General features: G+C 37.9%; 1 protein-coding gene across 1 annotated transcript in view; it reads left to right on the forward strand.

Annotated features, from left to right (window-relative positions):
• Positions 1 to 306: 306 nt before the first annotated feature.
• The window catches only part of LOC140668930 (uncharacterized), a 69,774-nt gene continuing 48,364 nt past the window's right edge, over positions 307 to 21,716 (forward strand). The window contains exons 1-2 of the mRNA XM_072898273.1: positions 307 to 1,858; positions 19,256 to 19,533. Of these exons, the coding sequence (XP_072754374.1) occupies positions 1,585 to 1,858; positions 19,256 to 19,533 (552 nt within the window). The 5' untranslated portion in view covers positions 307 to 1,584. The remainder of the gene's footprint in view (positions 1,859 to 19,255; positions 19,534 to 21,716) is intronic.

A 21,716-nucleotide genomic window follows, 5' to 3' on the forward strand; every position in this document is an offset into this window, starting at 1 on the left:
GTAGTCTTGTGAACGCTATCTGGACGTCGAACTAGATAACGAGAACGAAGGAACGGAGGAGGAAGCGGAAACGCGAGCGGAGAATGCCGCGCAACGGGCAACGTCGATGCGCCGAGCATCGCCGGGACGCGGGTCGCGGCACCGGCTGTGTTTCGCGGGGCGCGCGATGATGGCGGAATGCGCGCGGACAGAGCGTACAGTATTGTCCGGCCCGTCGATCGAGCACATGGTGGAGTCGGCCGCCTATCACGGCGACATCAAGCGCAAAAGGGGCAGCAGCACGTGGCTGGTACGCGCGACGTAATAATAGATGCCAAAACGGTCCTACGCCGGCACGAGCCGAGGTGGACCAATCGTCGAATGCGGACAAGTGCTCGAGGTAAACCGCTGGACCGCGTGTTTGTATATAGATCGCGAGAAAGAGAAGGAGGAAGAGAAAGAAAGAGAAAAGGAACGGAACGCCGACAAGCAGACTGAACGGTCGCCTCGCGGATTTTTATCGCACGGCAGGGGGTAGCGGGTGCCACCACGGGGGCGGGGGTGGGTTTGCCCCTGCTTCTTCTCGTTGTTGCTCTCCTCGACGATCTAACGCGCGTGACGACGGCCGCGCCGGTGATAACCCAGCCGCTGGACAGCCTCCATCCAGCCGACGCTGCTGCATCTATTCATCTGCCGTCGCGCCTGTTTCGAAGGACGATTCAAAAGTGCGCGTCCAGCTTTAACGAAATTGATTCCGAAGGTCACGCAAATTTCAAAACTCTGGATCATCTTACTAGGCTGACGACGCGCCTTTCGCCTTCGTCTGCGCCACCGTTGTTGTTGACGTCACAGTCTCTATCATTAACATCGCCGCTATTGTTGACGCCACCGCTGTCGTCGTCGTCGTCGTCGTTGTCATCGTCATCCTCATCCTCATCATCATCATCATCATCATCATCGTCGTCGTCGTCATCATCATCGTCATTATCTAGTGCGCCGTTGAATATTGTCGTCAGACATCAAGATTTTTCCGCTTTGATACCGAATCGTGACAATGAGGATGAAGAGATCGCAACGCGACGAGGAAGAGCTAAACGAGTACCAGTCAGCAAGAGATCGAAGCTGAAAGATCAATCCTCTCCAAACTTCATCAATCCTTGGCCGGAGGCATGGCGGCGCATTGACCAACACTCTCTACAACCTCGCAAGCTGGAATCCGCACCGCCCATCGACGATAGCTTTCGCCCAGCAGTTCGAGCTTTCACTCCGCTGTTAGAACCCGTCTTCAAGTTTGGCGAATCGATACTGCGCCCGGAAAATTCCCTACGGGATATCCTACTTCACGAGAGCGCTTCGAAAACAACGGCGACGACGACAACGGCGGTGGCGACGAGAACGACCACGCGGGACATCGCGTATCTCGGTGCTACTCGACCAACCGGAAGCACCGAGAAAAATGACGTCAAGGGAGTGACTGAGAACGAGGTGAAGGATGGTAATAAGAGTGGAAGAAAGTTGGTGCTCGTGGGGAACAAGGATAATGGTGCGGTCGTAGTTGGTAGTGATAGTGTCATCGAGTGGACTACGACGACAGTCGCCGGGCCGATGTCATCGTCGCGGTTGGCGTTCTCCGGAGACGATGTGCAGGTGGCCGAGCGTGTAAGAGTGCGCGCGAATTCCGAGCGAAACTCACCGAAGAACGAAGAGAGCGACGAGGAGCAGGTCAAGGTAACCGTCGCGCACGACGTCGAAGATTCATTCGTATCGTCGACGACGACGACGACGACGACGACGACGACGACGACGACGACGACGACGACGACGACGACGACGACGACGCAACGTCCACCACTGACTCAAGACACCTCTATGGAAGCACGTGAGTACAAATAATATTTGAATTGAATCAATATTTTGCTTCGATATGTATGCGTATATTAAAAGAATATTTTATATTTTCGGAATAAGTGAATATTATTTTAATTAGAAATCAAAGATTTTATTTGTGAAAGAAAAAAAAACAAATGTTGACGCGATCTTATGTCACGCACTATTGAATATAATCTTCAAAATTTTTAAATAAAATTTTGTTCACAAATTTTTACTAGAATAAAAAACATACACATTGTGTAGAAGATCATTCTTTGATCATTGAATAGTCTTTCAAAACAATTAACATGATTCCTTTAGACTCTGTGAATAGAATAGATTGCTATCAATTGACAAAGTTGAAATTTATATTAAAATTTCTATAAACATATTTATTAAATATAAATATTATATATATATATTAAAAAAGAGAAAAAATATATTAAAAATCTTAGATATCTATCAAGTATTATATAAATGTTGAAGAAATATTTTTCTCTTCTTTTCGAATTATTTAGAATATTATATAATCACAAATTTTCTTAGCAATATACCAATAACAAATTTTCAAATATCGCTTTATTTATTTATTATAAGGAAAGTTACTGAGAAAATCTATTTCAGTATTTTAAAAGACTTTACATTCTATATGCAGCATTAAACGATCTCTCGCTTGATCCCTTAAATTCATCTGAATAAGATACGTGTATTCGCCGCACCATCTCTCGCCAAAATCCCTCTTGGATCACCGGTTCACACACGCGAGTATGCGATCAGCGCCGTATTCGTTTTGCCATGCTTGAGCTCGTGTTTACAGGAACCGCAGGATCCTCGCGGTCAGAGTTATTTTTAACTATTCCAACCGTGCGCGCAGCCACCTTCCCCATTTCTTCCTTGTGCTCCTTTTTTTCCTTCGTATCCTCTCTCATACACCATCGCGCGCTACCTTTCGTTTACACCAACAGAAATCGGAGCATTGCTCCGTTCGACCGGATCGAAGAAGGGGAGGCAGTGCTTCTTCGAGCACTTGTCGGCCTCTCTTTTTTTTTTCTTCCGTTGTTTTATTAGCAACTCTTTATAGTTTTTAAAGTTTATTTCTTGTATCACGAAAATGCGTTTTACGAGCGCGTAAAAGGTTGATGGATTTTCGAGTTTCTGTACTTATTTCGTGTCTTGCTTCAATATCCCGGTGATATAAATATAATTTTCACTAATAAAATGTAAAAATATTTTCTCAGAATTAATTTGTGTCCTATGATCGATACATTTGACATGAATCCGTGAAAAATCAATGTACAAAAATTAGTATATATCAATAAAAAGAAGAGAAAGAGAGTGTTGAAACAGGACGAGTTTGCATATCTCGTGTGTTTTTGATTACGTCTGGCTACGTACACGGATCGTGACTTTGCGTAGAAATCAGCCGATCAGTCCTTTCGCGCACCGACCAAACATGTACTTCTTTTGCTTACCCCTTTTATACCCTATTATGTCTTGTCGCACGTGCGAATTATGCAGCGCGATTACAATGCCAAACAGCTGCAACGGTGATCGAATCCTCATCATCGACGCATCGTCCGTGTAAACTTAACTTTCGATTCACGTACGAGTGTCAGCGAAAGAACAAAGCTCACGAATACTCATATTCTTCGTTAAAACTTGAGATTGACATTTCTTTCGTAAAATTTTCAATCCTAAAGCACACAAATTAATTATGATATTTTATTATTTATTAGCGAGAGCTCAATTCGTCGTGTAATGTTTTAATTTCTCGATCGATATATAATTCTAATAATGTAACAATCATTACTCGGGTGTTCATTATTCTTTTATTTCTAACATATTAATATAATTACAAGAGAACGTTGATGTCACGTTATCTAAAATTATATTATATCTATTACAAAAGAGAAATCAAGTACAATTGATTATAATTAATTTACGCTGCTATAAATGTCCAGATTTTCGGAATATCACGTATGTTGATTTAATTCGCCCGAATAAAAAATTCGCCATTTATTTGCTGTTCGATTCCGGTTATTGCGCGCTACCCGTACATTTGTATCATCACTTAACGCGTTTATTTCCGTGCTCCTGCAAGAGAGCGGGGAGTCATCCTTCTCTTTTACGATCTAATTCGTGATCTGGACAGTGCCCAACGATGAGTTCTCGTGACTGCGTGATACCCGGTATACCCGGTATAAGAGGAATGACTAAATGGCCTGAGTAACCGGTCAGGCATCCCAAAACTCGCGATTTATTTTTGTATCTCTAGAAAAGAACTGACGCATTCATGATACACCAACGAAGAGAAAGTATGTAATGCCCTTGTCGTATGAATTTAAAGATATATTTCGAAGAATCAATGTATGTTTTTTTATGAAAACGCCCGCTTTCAAAAAAAAAAAATAAATAAATAAATAATAATAATTCTTTGCTGATTCAAATATTTTTTTATACATTAAGCTCAATATATTTGACAAAGATATCCTTAAAATTTACTAACAATAAGAATCATTACACCTATCTCTTGTTCGTTTAGCTAGCAAACTCTCTTTTAACTGTACTATGATTATTCGAAGCAAATACGAATTTTGCGACTTGACCCTCGTATCTACCCTTGTTAAAAGAGAATCTTCTATATTGAAGGATTAAAGGGTCATAGCTTTTTTCGAAGCGACCATAAAAAGGCGAGAAATTTAACTGAACGATCGACTCTGAACGATTTCCATCGGTTCTTTGGCTGTGTCGTGCTCGTATTACGACGTATATCTCCGGGATTCGAGGCCGGTACAACGCGTTAAGGGTGGCGGCAACGGCAGCCGGTAGGTTACCACAGAGCAGGACGAAGCGGGGGATGAGGGAGGGGGGACCCGCGGGCGAAGAGCGAAAGGGCTTCGTCGCTATGGAAACCCTGGCACACGGCTCTCCGACTACTGTGGGGTGCCTCAAGTTTTTTATGGCCCGAACGATCGGAGGGTCGAGGCTCTAAAAATCGTTACACAGACCTAGATACTCGTCCTCTCGCCTCCCCTTCTTTTCCTCCCCCCCTCCCTTCCTCTCCCCTACTGACGCCCGCCGTCGAGCCGCTCCTGTAACATTTGCCACCCTTCCGGTCACGGACCTTACGCAACAACGTTTTCGCGCTACGTTATTTCGCTAATTACTGTCGGATAGTCTTTATATCAAAGGCACATAAATATCAATTCAAAATGTCCCGCATTGAAGACATTTTTATCTTGTGTTTTCGTTCTCTTTACATTACGATTTAATTGAGGAATACTATCTATAAATACTGTTTATTTAATGAGGCTTGAATATGAATATTTCTTGTATAATAATGTAGGAAGTAATCCTGTCCTACTAATTGTGAACTTTAATAATTGGATAAAATATTCATACCGCGTCACGTGTTATTTCAGTTCTTTAAATCTTTTGTAAGATATATTTTATTAGACTTTTGTCTTATGGTAATTGTTCTTGCAATAAATTTAAAAATACAATATTTTGCATAATAGAATTTTTCAATTATAATATATATTCTCTTCAACAGTAAATTCGCAACGAGATAGACAATAAATATTTTATAATTCTTATCTTATCGAATTAGCAAGTTTATATCGGTACATTCATATTAATACTTAAGTATTTGATGTAAAAAAATTTGTAACTTTTCTTTACACATAAAGTTTTTAATTTTTTAAAAAGAAATGAAAAAAAAAGATTTACAAACATTTTTTCCAAAATTATTTAGTCGTATATATTTTTCCGATATATTTTTTTTTAATCAAAATATCAAGCATGACAAACCAATTAAAATGCAAAAATTAATAATTATTGTTACACGAAAAGTAATTAAAATTTGAAAATTGATTATTTTTTGAATATCAGTCTTTTTTATTATTTGCCAAACGTTGGTTAGAGAATTTTTTTTCAAGTTGTCGCTTTTATATCCCTCTATTCTTCGTATTCGCAAAGGACGTTTGCAGACTGACAGAGTTCGCGATACGTTGGTCGTATTTGCGCACGACGATGGGCAGAAAGGGCAAGAGGAGCGATGTAAAGCCCCCGGTGCTCTTGGCACCCTCCACGACGGCTCGTAGCGAAGGGGGTGCGCGACGAGAGGGTGATAGCGAAGTACGAACGTTCACTTCGAACTGTAAAGTATTGACTCGCCCCGTTGTAGGCAGAGCACCGTAAGCACCGTGTCTATAATGTTGACAGACGGCTCTCGGGACTCGCCTCCGTCCGGAAGGAATAACGCGACTTCCGGAAGGGGGGAAGTAAGTTTCACCAAGCAACCAAACCGGGCCGGGTTGGAGTTTCCGCGAAAAATGTGTATGAATGCATAAAATACCGATTACGAACGACCGCAACTTGCACCGATTCCAGCTGTTGCAAAAAGTTTAGTTTTCTTTTTCTTCCTAAAAAAAAAAAAAAAACTTTGGTCTCATTATTTTATTTTTAAATACAAAAATTATTCTCTCTTATTCTTACTCTCAATCTTTTCGTATATAATAATTATGCATATATTTGTGATCATGTTTATATTATTTTTATCATACTTAGACATCAATTTTCTTCTTTAACATGACCGACTCTTAAAACAAATATTTCATCAATCTGTGATATTTTTCATATTTATATACTAATTTTTAATTAAAATTTGCAATGGGAGAATTTTATTAGAAAAAGGAGCAACCGTGATTGTTCTGATTTTCGTCCTATGAAAGATTCAGCTGTAGCATATTTTGTAACGGGGTGAGTGGCGGATAGTTAAGTATTCGGATATTGACAGCTTTGCCATGCGCGCAGCAATTACATGCGGCGATAGTTTTGAGAGAATACAGAGACGCGAACGACCGACAGACTAAACAAAAATAACCTCTTGCATGTTCGCCCGCATGCACGTGCAAAGGCTGTCTGGTTGTGACACCAGAGCAGTGGAGGAGGTATATGGCGTGCCATAAACACACACAAACTCAGAGAACTAACGAGGCTTATCAGACTATATTGATATTTACCTTTGATAACGTGATAACACTATTAATACTATTTTTGAATGTATAGTTAAAGTATCGAAGAACCGTCAATATGTATCGGAAATTTTCGAGATATTGTTCATCGAAGAGAATATTTTTTGTACTGTCAATTATATTAATGGTACGTGTAAGGTGATATGTTAAGAATGGCTCTCGGTTAATAAATACGATGATTATAGATATCAGCTTTTTCCCGAGCTAATCACTTTGTAATTTGATGATTCGCGTATTTATAGTTACATCTACATACAGGGTATCTATTCTTTGCAAAACATGATACTCTGGAATGCTCAGAAATTTTTTTGTATTTGGAAAAATCAAGGAAGTCTCATGGAATTTTATTGGGATTCAATTTTTTTCAAAAATTTTCTCTTTTTTATTCTACTCTCATATGAACAGTCAGCTGTGTATGAGATATTGGCGTCTCATTTCGTGGAAACTCATTATTTATTGAGAGTGTTGGTTTTATTTTTAATAGTTATAGAATTCTTGATTTTTTTGATTAAATAGTATCAGTCATTAAAAGAATGACCCGGCAAAAAATCGGGACAAACTAGATTCACGCTGCGTTTCGCTTTATCTTTCGGTGGTTTTTTTAATATTCTTGCCAGATGTTAAGCGCTTGAAAGTACTGCAATAATTCTAAAAAAAATTCTATGCGTTTAAAATTATTAGAATATTATTAAATAAATATTAATTAAATTGCCAAATTAATCCTCATATTTCAATAGTTTTATCAATTAATGAGATTTCGTGTTATTTTATATTCTTTTAATTTTTAAAGAGAGAGAGAGAGAGAGAGAGAGAGAGAGAGAGAGAGAAAATTCTATACATAAACATTATTAGAATATTTATTAAACAAATTAAATCGCCTGAAACGCTAGAAAACTGGAAAAAAATAATTTTTTTAAATATATCACAATTATTTTTGCCATATATGTTTTAATAATTAGTTCAACTATAATTGTATAGTAATAATGTATATGTATATGTTAATATATGTATATACTTTTTGCGAGTCACTTTTTTGCTCAAATATTAAATTCCTGTGTATGTAAAAATGGCTAAGTGAATTTTATTTTTTTTGTTCTTATTTATAACATATATACATATATCACACAATCAGTATATTTTTCTCACCATCGTACTTTATTTATGAATCAATTTCTGATGCTGATACTTCGTACCAAATTGGTACAAAAATGTAGAGTACCTGTCACATTAATTCCGCGACACGTTTTCTTCTAGCAGAAGTGACATTTTCGTCATATCGATTCTTGCTAGGTATTTATAATTATATCATCAAGTAAATATGCAACTTCATATCATGATTAATCATGGTAAATGAAATATAACATTTTCAATGTGGTTTAACAAAATAAAGATATTTGTGATAGCATAGTATACATATTTTAGGATATTAAATTATTTGTACATTAATATTCTACTGACAATATCTATCTTCTTTTGAGAAATAAATTATTTCTAGTTTATAAAAAAGTTTATAGAAGTAATATAAAAAAAGAAATATTTATTATCTTGAATTAAAACTGAATTGTACATTTTTGAAAACAAATGACAACGATTATTTGTCATAATTTTTAATGTAAAAATAATCAATAAGTTATAAAATAAATGAAAAATTCATTGTAAAAGATTAAGCTATAAATTTATTATAAATATCTTATTTTATGAATAAAATTCATTTTAATAAAATTTATTAATTTCGACTGAAAAAGTGGTACAGCAGGAAAAAACTTTGTCAGAAATTTCGGAAGATTAATTTTTCTTGAATCACACGTACATTCATTTCGCGTCATCGACACGTATCATTCTTCCGGGAGGTGCGAAGCTGGTACACGCATCGACATTGACACGTGTCAAATCAATGTTAGGAGAGCGAGACATGATCTGTCAGCACTGATATGGAAGAAACAATAGCTCGGCCGAATGACGATGAAACGCGAGGAAAGAGAAGCGCGTGCGTGCTGCACTCGTTTGCAACTCTGACGGATGTCAGCGCACTATTCACATGCATCACTCCAGTGCACTGGTTCCCAAACGAGGGATACTGTTGCCTGAGAAGCAGGGCGGGATGATGGAAAAATTTCAAACAAACAAAAATTTAATTAATAAAGGAAACACGCAAAAATGAGAAATAAAGTTCTTTTATGCTATATGTATGTAAATTTAAATCTCTATAGATTCTTTAGCGATGTAAGAATATTAATTAATTGCATTTATTCTTTGGAATAAATTGTAAAATAATTATGCATGAAACTTACATTATATTTTTTTTAAACTGACAAAAAAATATGAGTTATAGAAGATGTTAAAAATAAATATTTTAAAATTATTTCATTGTTAAATATGTTTGTTTTTAACTTAACTGACAATGAAACCTATTTATGTCATGCATAATGCATTAAAATTCATGTCATGTATAATGCACATATGATTAATAACTTAATAATTGTTATATTTTCGACGATATATTTGAGCGAAAGATTGAAAAGTTTGAGAATCTCTGCTCTGGAATGCTAAGCAATATGACGCATCGGTCAAACTTGCGTGGTAGAGTGACAGATGCAATAATAAACTATAATTACCGGGCAGAACTTGAATCAAGGTGATAAAAATAAGAACACGTTTATATAGACTCTTAATGAGAAATAGGCTCTTGAGACGAGTTTTAATCTTGGTACAAACATCGCGTTCGATATATATGGCGCATTAAAAATAATATTTTTCTTTTCCGCCACATTATTTATATGTTGAAATATAATTACTCACAAAAAAAGGAAAAAATACTCATATAGTTAATTATGAAAGATATACCTCTCAAGAATTTTTAACACAGTACGTATATGTAATTATTATACATCCAATTTTCAAAATATAAATTTACTAGGAATAGGAAGCCGTACATACTTAAATTTTGCAAAGAAATCATTCAGCCATTTTCCTGAAATTCAATGAAATAAAACGTGATAAAATATGTATAAACTTGGCATGAGAATTGTTTTGTTACGTGTGAGAGAAGGATACACACACATATACACACATACGTAAATGCGAAAACTGTGTTGGCGAAATACAGCTAGTCGTCTGTCCACGCGCCGCGGGCACGTCTGGTCCTCGTCTGCTCGGCCAAGGTCCTTGAACGAAGGTCTATTCTTAAAAAGCTGCACAATTGGATAACCAATCAGCCAGACAGTATCGTATATCAAAGAGCATGACGAAATGAAATTCACAGACCGTTTATTGTTCCGTTGTACGTTGCGATGATTGCGACGATTACATTATACATAAATATAGAAAATGCCCGTTATCTGTTCGTTATATATGTATACGTCGCGAGAAATCATTATAAAACCATTGGTACGAGAACCTTGACCTTTAACATAGAGTTACATAATTTATAAAATTAAAAAAGAGAATTAATTTTCAAATAAATAATTTTATTAGATACAAGAGAAATATATTAAAAAAAAAATATTAAAATGATAAAAAGATTTAAGATTAAACGTGATTTAAGAATATTTGTCTATGTAAAATATTCTATATAATTAAATTATGATGTTAGATAAATCTGAGGGCAAACTTATATCGATGCAAATCAATGAATGCATGCGAGATTCGGAGATGAGTTTACGTGCCGAGCGTTACGTGGCGATGTAACTTGTTAAAATCGCGACGACTGACGCAATGCATATGCGTATAATAGACCTTGAGCCACTATTACACCGGCTGTTTATGTCGTTATGCAATCGAGACGGCTTAGTCTGCGCGCGAACGGAGTTTGACGTAGTAAATAATGCTTTCCACCCATTGCCCCCACGCTCGTAAATCCGCTTCGGCATTTAAACGTCGCGCTTCGCCATTTAAACATCTTACCAGAGTAATCGTTGCACTTTTATGAAATTCTTGTGCAAGATGCGATAATTAATGATGCGTGTAATGTGAAGTCTTGTCGCGTAACATTGCAGTCTTGATTTCGTTAACCCGCAAATGTGTGGCATATCACGTGGGATACGTTAAATAATAACTTTGATAAAAATATCCTTACTTTTAAATAAATAAAAAAAATTATTAAAAACAAATATATAATAATTTGTTACATATGCAATACGTGATGTTTCGTACGATTGTTATATAACAGTCGTTGGTTATACAATGAATAAGAAATTATCGTACCGGCGCTTGTGTATAATTCCAACTTCCAATGCAAAATTTGGATATAAATAAAAATTAAAAAGTAGTATTATTTTTAATAATAGTATGTAATAGAGATAAAATATTAAAGATACGTTCAGGATAGTTTAGATATAAATATATTAGCACGGCCTGCGCTTGTATTACTCTATAGAAACTTGGCGTAATTGCGCTATTTCTCCAGGAGAGATACGCGTAATTATGCGTAGAAAAGGAATGCGGAAAATGACGATGCTTGCGAACTGATGATCGTGAGATAGATTTTTGCTCTCCGCGGCATCGTCTTCAAGATGCAAGTCGCGTGCATCGCGCTGCACCGGCGGTCGGTAGATATTCATAGCCGTTCGTAGTTTGTAATCGGTAGTCGGTAGGTAGGGAAGTTGGTGGTCGTGTAGCTGTGATGAGATCCGGGACCAGTCCTAGCGAGCCCTGCGAGATCGCTAATTTCGATCCAATTCACGCTCGAGCGGGCTCGGCTTCGTTTTTCCGATCTCTATCTTCGTTTGATTTACCGCGTTCGACCGCGACTCGGTATGCGATCAGCGTTTCCTTCTTCTTGTTTTTTTTTCTCTTTCTCCTTTCTTTTTTTCGCCTTCCACCACCTTCGTGCATAGCCTTCGGCTTCGCTCCTCGAGACGATGACGCGCGCGAAAACAGGAATCGCCCCGCCGGGCGCGCCTCGTATTATTTACATTCCGCGGTCGCACTTTCAGTTTTTCCTCTTGCAACCGCGACATTCGCGCGTGCTTCGCCGCGATTTGTCAGCGAGAAATTGCATGTTGGCCTAAGGTAGAGAAGCGCATGCTGAGAAGGCTCAAGAATGAAGATGCAGTTGTAGACGAGAGAATATAATTCTGTTTCTTACTTTCTAACATTACACTTTGAGATTGTAGAAAAATGAAAATTTTATTAGAAAAGTATTTCTTCTCTCACGAGATGAGAGTTAATATTTCTGCATTTCTCTGTTATATCTTGTTTGTCGCAGAGAGAGAGAGAGAGAAATCAAAGAGAAAAATTCATATTTCTTCTAACTTTAAATTTCGAAAAGACAGTTCCTTTTTTTTTTTTTTTTTTTTTTTTTTTTTTACGAGATAACAATTCCATTTTTGCAGTTGACAAATTGTTTTTTAAATCAACTCATTTTTTCAAGTATCAATATAGTTTCAAATGTTATATCGCGATTTATTTTCTGCCAGATCGTAATTTTTCTAAAACACATTTTTCGAATATACAAAAAATTTGAGAAAAATATTTCTTCTCTAGCGAGACGGCTGTTCATTTCCGTGTTTAAGAAATTGTCGGCTCTCATTCGTCGCTGCGAGAATAGTCACCATCGTTTCATTCATCGTTCCAAATTCTCGAGGATAATAATGCAGAGACAAGAGAGAGGCCGCGTGTTTTATACTTGATCTTTCAAACGTTACCTCGACATCGTAATATTTGTCGCGCCGACGGAAACGCAGCCGTCTCGCGAACATCCCGTGCAAGACTACTTGACGTTTAGCGCGAATGTCTATCTGTCCGTCCGCTGGCCAAGGACGCACTTGTCGACGGCGCGAGGCGGTAACACCTAGCGCGATAGAGTTACGCGCTACTAATGTGTGTCACGCGTACGTCGATTGCGTCACATCAGTCGGGGTCGGCCCCATCTTCGCCGCGACGCAACGCGACGCGACGCGACGCGACGCGACGATCCGTCCAGACCGAGGTAATCGGTGTCAAGTGCCAAAGAAACGGACGTTCCCGGAAATTGCGATTAATCGCACGGTCATCGTGCGTACAGATGTTCGACGTTCTGATGCACGAGTCAATCTTTATCCTTTATACGAGAGTCGCGTGTAAAATATTTTTTTTTAATATTTTGTGACTAGGTAAAAAGCAGTAAGTAATTCATCTTTTGCAAATTTTCACAAATTAAATTAAATTATTTAATTATTTAATGTTATATTATTGTTATATTATCTTTGGAAATACGTACAATGTAACGTAAAAAATAATTTACAATGGTGAATCTACAATACTTTCACTCTCTAAAGAGTAAAAAAAATTTTATTTTTCTCCAAAAATATCATGTATTTATGAACAGCATTATAAAAAGATAAAAACACAGTTGCTAAAGATTTTTTGTCATGAAATTTTTTTTAAACCTTTTTTTTTACAAATTATCAATTTAATTATAAAATTGTACCTAACTTATTAAGAAAAACTCTTAATAATAATATTTAAAGGATATATTTCTGGGGAGGAATGTCATCTAGACATTTTTTCGGCAGTTTGAAAATCTGTAAAGCATCATCGCGGAAAATATTTCTAAGAGAAATGGCAGAGAGAAAGAGATGGATATGGCAAAGAATTCATTCGTTTTGTGTATACAACGTCGCGTTATATTATAATACACAAATGAGTTATATCAATTGCAATATATATTTCGTCTCATGTTGAAATTTGTAAAATCTTGCAAATGTATATACTAGCCGCCGCTATAACAGCGAACGGGTGTCTATAGAGTTTCCATCTGCGAAAGATAAGTTAGGATGCAACATGTGCGCCGAACGCGTGTAGTTAAAGCGAACTAGCTCTCGCCTAGACACTCGACAGACTCACGCGCTTTGCACAATAGTAGGAAGCGCTAAAAATAATCCACCCCGGCATCACCGCGTTCTGGCCTTGGCCAGCTTCGGTCCTCGCAACCTGACCGTATCGGCACTCTCTACGACAGCCTCCTCTTACTCCTTCTCCTCCCCCATCTTCCCTCCGTACACTTTACCTACACATTCTCGCACGTGGACAGCCGTTGCGTGGGCGCAAGCCGTTTTTTAATCTTTCTCGCCGCGCGGAGGATCGATTAAAAGTTTGCTCCTTTCTTTCGCCGCCTCGCTCTCGACCCCCGTTTAACCCTTTTACTCGGCGGTGAACTGGAAAAAGAATTTTTTCAATACAAGATTTTTATTTTTCCATTTCGAAATGACAAAAACAAAAATAAGACAAATTAATTAATTTCGATTTGACGTAGAATTTTTACGAAATTTAAAGAGAAGCGAACAGATTGATTCCGAAAAATTCGTCAACGAATCGATATCCAGCGAAATCCTCGAAAGGTAAATCGGGGACATCATTAAAGATAGTCTCTCGTACGGCAGCTTCGACAGCCATAGATCGTTGAACCAACAATCATTAAAGATGTTTTAACGAGAAGCAGCGTGCACAGACAATAGTGACAGGAATCGCCAGAGCCGCCGTCTCCCTCTTTAGATCTCTATTGAACGAACGCATGCGAAGTCTGCTCCGACTTTCCATCTGCACGATGGATGATGGTTCGCTATGTCCCTTGGAGAACGAGATATTAAACTGAAGAGGAGACATTAAATCCCTTGCCGCGTGATTTAGTTGACAAAGTAGCGCGTTACAACCATGCGCGAAGATACAGCTTCTAACTCGGCATGCCGTCTCTCGTGGCATCCTACGGATATTGTCGTAATGCACATGGCAAGAAAATACGAGCGGGAAACACGACCCCGCAGACTATTTTAAAATAAAAAAAAGTCATTGTTTAAGCGTCTTTTGGAATCCGATATTCGTATTAGTGTTTAGTCTGGCGTCGCGTTTCACCGGGTAGACGCGCCGACTCGTACTGCACGTGCCATCATTTCTCGATTTTCCCCTCTCTTTCCCTTCTCTTGTCCACGATCTGTCTTTGTCGTACACCGCCCGAAAGTTTTGTCATCGAGCATCAATTACAACATTCTCTTTGTCAATCAGAATAATTCGCTACGATGTCTCTTTTAAATTCTGATATACCTTGACATTTCTATCCGAGAAGTTATAGTCGATCAAAGATTTTTAAATTCATCATAGAACTCTTCATTAAAATTCAAAGCGAGAAGCAGTGTGAGAAGACATCTTAGAATATTGCTTAAGGATTATAAAAAAAAATGTGATACCATCTCTTCTCGCCTAAATTATATCTGGTTATATAATTTTTTTACGAATTACTTTTATTAATCGATATCTTCGACATAAAAAAAAAAAAAAAAAAAAAAACGAGTGCCTTCTGAGTTTATCGCGAAGATGGCGAATCGTGAGATCGCGTCGCAAACTACCTCGCAGTCTCCGACTCGTAGATCAACGACGGGGCGTATTGTCTCTCCCTCTTGCTCGTTAACGTCTGTGTGCGCGCCTATTATCCGACTCTATTTTCCAATCTAGCCTCGTACGCAAGGCGCACCTTGTCTCGTCCAGGCTAGTCTTCTTCGTCAAGCGAGTGCGAAGCGTTGCGCTCTTTGTCTCGCAGCACTCCAAATAGGCGGCACTCAAGACTCGGCACAAAGAGCGGCGAATCCGGACGACGTGATAACGGAGAGCAAGAAAGCTCGAGATAAGAGCGAGGGCCCTCGCAATCGCGCCGCTCTATAACGTCGACTCATTCTCGAGGGAATATACACAGACACATATACGGTACGTCCGTACATTGTTGTTAGCCTAATCGTTTAGGCTAATCGAGTTGAGTCTCGAAATTGAAATGATTGTGGTAAACTATGGAGAAAACGATTTCATGCTATTAATATTATGTTCAATTTTATTACACTCTTGGAAAAGTTTTTATTCAGTAATGATTATTGTCACTTTATAGCATATTTAATAGATTCGGTTCCAAAGAGGTCTATGATGAAAATAATTTTCAAGAAGTAATTACAATAACGTAAATATTATATAAGGTAACTGTCCCAATAGTAAGTCACTTTTGCTTTTCAATTTATTTTATTAAACATATTTAAAAAGAAACATAATATCATTATACAGCATCACACCATTTGTTAGTAAAATATCACATTTTTAACTTGACAAAGAAAAAAATTAAAAAATGAATTTTTAACTGGCCATGTTTTTGTTTAATTTGCAGCGTAAATGTCAATAGTAAGAAAGACTACATATTTCGTAAATGAAATAAGTTTATATTTCTCTGCATTTCAAAACAAGAGGTACGTTGTTTCGTATTGCAATTGGCACAAAAAGATTATAAGCGACTTACAACTGGGTCATCAATAGACGGTTATTAAAATTTAAATAATTATTTTATGTACAAATAAAGATCTTTTTATTTCAATTAAACATGATAGCTAAAAGTTCAGAGAATTATTATGTAAAATTTTATATTATATTCGACTTATATTTTTTTTTTAAACATAAAAAAAATTGTAGTCAACAACCTTAAACAACCTTGACTAATAACTGGGACAGCTATCTTATGATATATATTTTTACCAGCGATTATACATACATATATATTATATACGATTGTCGATTTCTCTTTTCAAAATCTCTAGCTCGAACAATCGCGCAGTCTCGGTCATCGTATCGCGATGCACGCGATACTCGTGGATGCACTCGGCGAAGCCGCGCGGTACATACGTTGCATACGCACACACGTACACAGTGCTCATCGAATGAGAGGGAGAGAGAGGGAGAGTCGTTCAAACGAGGGGCCCGCAGCGCCTGGGCTTTGGGCCTCGTCGCGTGTTTTTGCCCCCCGTCTGGTCCCCACCGCGGCTCATCGTTTTTTGTCTGGTGCACCGCATGCTCTGCACAGCTCACCTCACCTTCTCTTCACTTTGCTCGACGTACCACCTCCTCCTCCCACCCTCTTCTTTTTCTGTCGAGTTCTCGTCGTGCTCGCTCTCGCTCTGCCTTTCAATCAGGGCCGGCGTGGGTAGGTAGGTATGCTTACGAGACTTCGTTTACAAAGTATCGATGCTGAATATTTTCAATCACGATATTTTATCTTTGTATATAACGTAAAAACATGCTCTTTTCATATTAATTTATATATATATATATATAAAGTTTAAGATCTTTATATGAAAACTGGAAAATAGACATAAAAAATTCTTCCTAAAATATTAATAAAAAATGTTAATGAAATTTGTATCTTGAGACTTTTATTCGAATTTTTCCGATTTGAAACTGATTTGAATTAAATTTTTCTTTAAATTCCTTAATGAAATTCGTATCAAAATCTTTATGTAATATGTACATATGCGAGAACGTAGCTATTTTTGGAATTATAGTTGAAATTGCTCGTGCTACAACGCGCATCTATCATGATGCGGAATTAAATAAATTATTCATATCCGAACAAACAAGTTTTTCACGCGCATATCTTTCGTTTTAAATTATTTCTTATTTTTTGATGACATATGCAACCTATATTCTAATTCTTCTAGAAACTTTCAAAGTAACTCGAACTACATTTTTCTACGTAATCGAATAATATGAAAATTATTGTTTTATCTTCGCATTTTGTGAAAATTGAAAAATTCGTCTAAAAAAAAAACTGCAAGCTATTTTACATTGAATCGCAGAGACAAACGGTTAAGGAAAGCGACGCGAGCACCGATATAAATTGTCGGTTCGACGAATATTCGTGACCCGTCCCTGTTCTCTCAATCTCGTCGTCGTCATCGGTCCTTCGCCGCGTTGCATCCGAGCGGGATATCTCCCTGGGGCCCGAGACACGCGCACGGACACGCGTGTCCCTGCCGCACGCGGTAGAAGAGGAGGAGAACAAGGAAGCGGTGGAGGCCATCGCGCGTCGAACGAAGCCAGAGACCGAGAAGCTGTTCCGCGATCGCTACCGAGAGGCGGCCGGCGAGGGGGGAGGGAAGATACGGTCGCTCGATCTCTCGATGCACCTGCCGACGTTGACGTTTGCGGAGCCGAACGGCGCGGCGTTTCGCGATCAGAACGTATGCGATGCTCGAAAAGGATCGCGAGATCTCGATAAGAATTGGTTCAGCCCTTTTCGCGACCTGAGTCTGTCTTTTTTGTCAAATTTTTTGTCGATTCTCGACACATTAAGCGCTCCGCCAATTTCAATTAATTAATTGTTTAAATGTTTGTCGAGAAATTGAATTCAATAGTAAAGAATATTCGTTTAATCACATATTGTTTATTCACACATTTGTTATTCTTTCAAAGTCTCAGATTAATTTCGAATCAAAATATAATAATTTTTTTTTTTTTCAGTGTAAAGAAACCTTAATCTTTAAAATTATTTTACACATGGTCAAATTTTTATTTGAAGACTAGACTTGCAATAGGTTAATTGACTATTATTAATGATGAAATATACATGCGATCTGTTAAGATACATGACTCGATAGCTTTTTATGGAAATTTTAATAAAGATTTTTGTCGGAATGTCAGAGGAAGACAGGATCTCTGTTTAACACTTCGCTTGGAATCAAGTACGAATGTATCATATAATCAGACGCTAATTAGTGACTAGACGCTTTCTAACGAATTTATTACCACACACCGCATCAAATACGTGTGTTTCTTTTGATTTATGTGCGTTTAGCTGCACGCTCTGATGAGACGATATTACGTGACTGATAACACGATGGTTCGCTCTTCGTATATGTTGCGAGACGCGTCTTTACGACCGCGATTATGCTTGCAAGTCCTTGGCAGCAGCAAGGAAAATGACATTTAATCGTTTCCACGTGTCGGTGATATGTGTGTCGACTCGGCGAACCACGCATAGGACATTACTCGCGTCGCGATCATTTGAGTTCTAACAACTTATTCCTGAGATACGACACGCGAAAACACAGGTATTAACATTATTTATCTTTAAATCATATACATTACAACTAACAAATTATTATATATCATTTTTATTCGCATCATTATCTATTATTTAACTATCCTATTCTAATTTTAATACTATACACATATAGTGTATTGTTAAAATTATTATCTTGCATTTTTGCACACGTGTATACGTAAACAATTTGAACACTTAAATATTTATTAGATGTCTTTAAATACGTAAACTATATTTTATTAATAATTTCTTGACATCTAAGAAATTATCATTTTGATATTAAAATATATTAATTAATAAATATGTTTGAAGTAGAGAGTTTTTTTCATATATATCTTTTATGCTAAATTTTAGTCGATATTTCAAAGATATATTTATTAATTAATATATCAATTTTATATATCAAATAATTCGATTAAGGATAATTTTTTGCCATTAAAAAATTGATATGAAATAAGTAAATGTGAAAATTGCCAAAATTGACGAGATCCATTTCCCGATGGAAATTGTTTACTAATCCGTAATGTCCGATTTCCGTTCGCAGTGAGTACGAGCGGCTATATCGTCTCGGCGGCGCTCGTGCTGATAATTGGAGCACTAGTGGGTGTCCTGGCGACGATATCGCGTCATCTTCATCATCGTCGACTGCTGGTGCACGAGCCGGTCCCACCCGGCTCTGTTTCCTCCTCTTCCGCCTCGATTCTCCATTATCATCATCGGCATCACCATCATCGTCACCGACATCGTCGCGAGGAGCCACCGCCGCCGCCGTTACAGCGCTGTCTTCTGCTACAGGATCATTGCCGTCATCCTGATACACCGGTAAGTATCATTCGATCACGTATTATTTTCGCACAGTGTTTTCGACAAAATTTAGAGAAATTACATTTCCAATAAAACCTTTTTATTCCAATAATGCCATCTGACATATTCCACTGTCATATTCATATATTGATATATGACTAAAAAATAACACGCACCCAAAAGGTATGTGTGCGAGTGTTTAATTTTACAATATATATATATATATATATATATATATATATATATATATATGCCTGTCTTTGGAAAATAAAATATCTAATATTAGTAGACATTGAGAGAGAGAGAGAGAGAGAGAGAGAGAGAGAGAGAGAGAGAGAGGGAGAGAGAGAGAGAGAGAGAAGAATTTATAACGATAACAGAAGAATTTGCAGTAAATCGTGTCATTGACGCATTTATATACGAATTATCACATTTATCTAGAAGCTGTTTGAAATAAAACTTTGAAAGCAAACTTCCGCGTATTCGTTGAAACTGTATACGTCGTATACTAATTTTAGCAGACTTGACCGAGTTCGTCGAATAGCTTCTTTATACAAATAACGACTCGAACGAGTCGTATCACATTCCAACGGAACAGTTCACGTTCTTATTACTTTCTGTCGCATTTCGCTGAACATTCGATCGGTCTCGTTACACATTCTTAATATCGCGCGTCACGAGTCTAAAAGGGCACTCGCGTTTCTTCCCGCTAGACAAAATAGACGCGTTGTTATCGTAATTGTTGCAAACGCGATAATATATAGTTTGCCGGATGTGGAGAGAACGCGTAGATCAAAAGAGAGAATAAAGGAAGCGTGATTTCCTATCTAGCGGAGGTGGTTATCGGTGACGTTGTCGACCTTCGACGCGATTCACGGAACGTCGAAGGCTGTCTAGGAAAAAGCTTCCGATATCTTATCTCAGTGGTCATGGTGCAGCTGTGTCTATCTGGTATCGCGTGTTTTTTTTTTTTTTTTTTTTTTTTTCCCCCCTTTCCTCTCTTTTTCTCTTTTTTTCTTTCACCCGGAAGAACAGTGGCACATAACTTCCTATTTTTCTATTTTTTTTTTCTTCCGCCTGGTATTCCGATTCAATTATTCCAAACGCGCGCGATAACATGCGACACAAAGGCACATCTGGGACGCGAGCATGATTCACAAAACTTTATATACAACCGTCGATAGTACATAATACAGATTCGCTACGAGTTTTCAGATGAAGATCTTGTTTTAAAATATATATATATATATATATATATATATATATATATATTTACTTATAATAAAGTAGATTTTACATTTCGCAATATAATACAAAATTTATTAACGATTCATTTATAGTAATTTTTATTTCTTTCTTTTTTCTTTTTTCTTTCCCGTGAAATATATTTTTTTAAAATATTAACTTTAAAAATATTAATTGAAAAACTTGATAAAGTAATTTTAATATTTTACTATTTTAAAAGTAATAACGAAAAGATTGATTTCTTTTTACATTTATCTTTTTCTTTTATTTCTTGTTTTCTAATTTTTAAGTAATTTGACACGATAAAAGAATTTAATTCCATTCGAGATAAATAAATTTGGAAATATCTGTTGAATAGTGATCAAGTTTTCGACACGACGCGACGATTTCCAGTAAATTTCGATAGTCTCTAGAGAATTTTCCCGAGATCAGATCTTAATCTGCCTAAACAGCATAATGCATCTCAGTACACCTCATTTATCGTCCCGATAGGCGAGAGGTGCCGGATCCGCGGCATCGATCGGTGGCGAAGCCCTTCCTCGGCAAAGCCCCGAGGACGTCGACGGTTGGTCCACCGCGCGCGCTTCCTTCGGTTTCCATCGGCATCGGGCGGGAACTTAATTTGGAAGTTACCGGTCCCGTGATTACGTCGAGGAGAGTCGGCGGGAAGTTCCGTCTTTCCTTCTCGGCGAGACGTTGCGAGACATTGCGATGCACGTTTCGTACCGCCGTCACGCCTGCCCCTTTCCGCCACCGCCGTCGCGACGCGAACCATTGTTATTCTAGATTGCATCGCAAATTAGATTACGGCGTACTATACTAGGCTCTCTCCCCCCCCCCTCTCTCTCTCTCTCTCCTCGCGCCGACGCCGAGGCTGAAGCCGACGACGACGATGTCGACTCTGCTCTCCGCTCTTTGGCGAAGACCGACGAGATGCCGCTTTCTCCGCTCCTTCT

Source organism: Anoplolepis gracilipes, chromosome 8 (assembly GCF_047496725.1).
Source record: "Anoplolepis gracilipes chromosome 8, ASM4749672v1, whole genome shotgun sequence".
Lineage (NCBI taxonomy): Eukaryota > Metazoa > Arthropoda > Insecta > Hymenoptera > Formicidae > Anoplolepis > Anoplolepis gracilipes.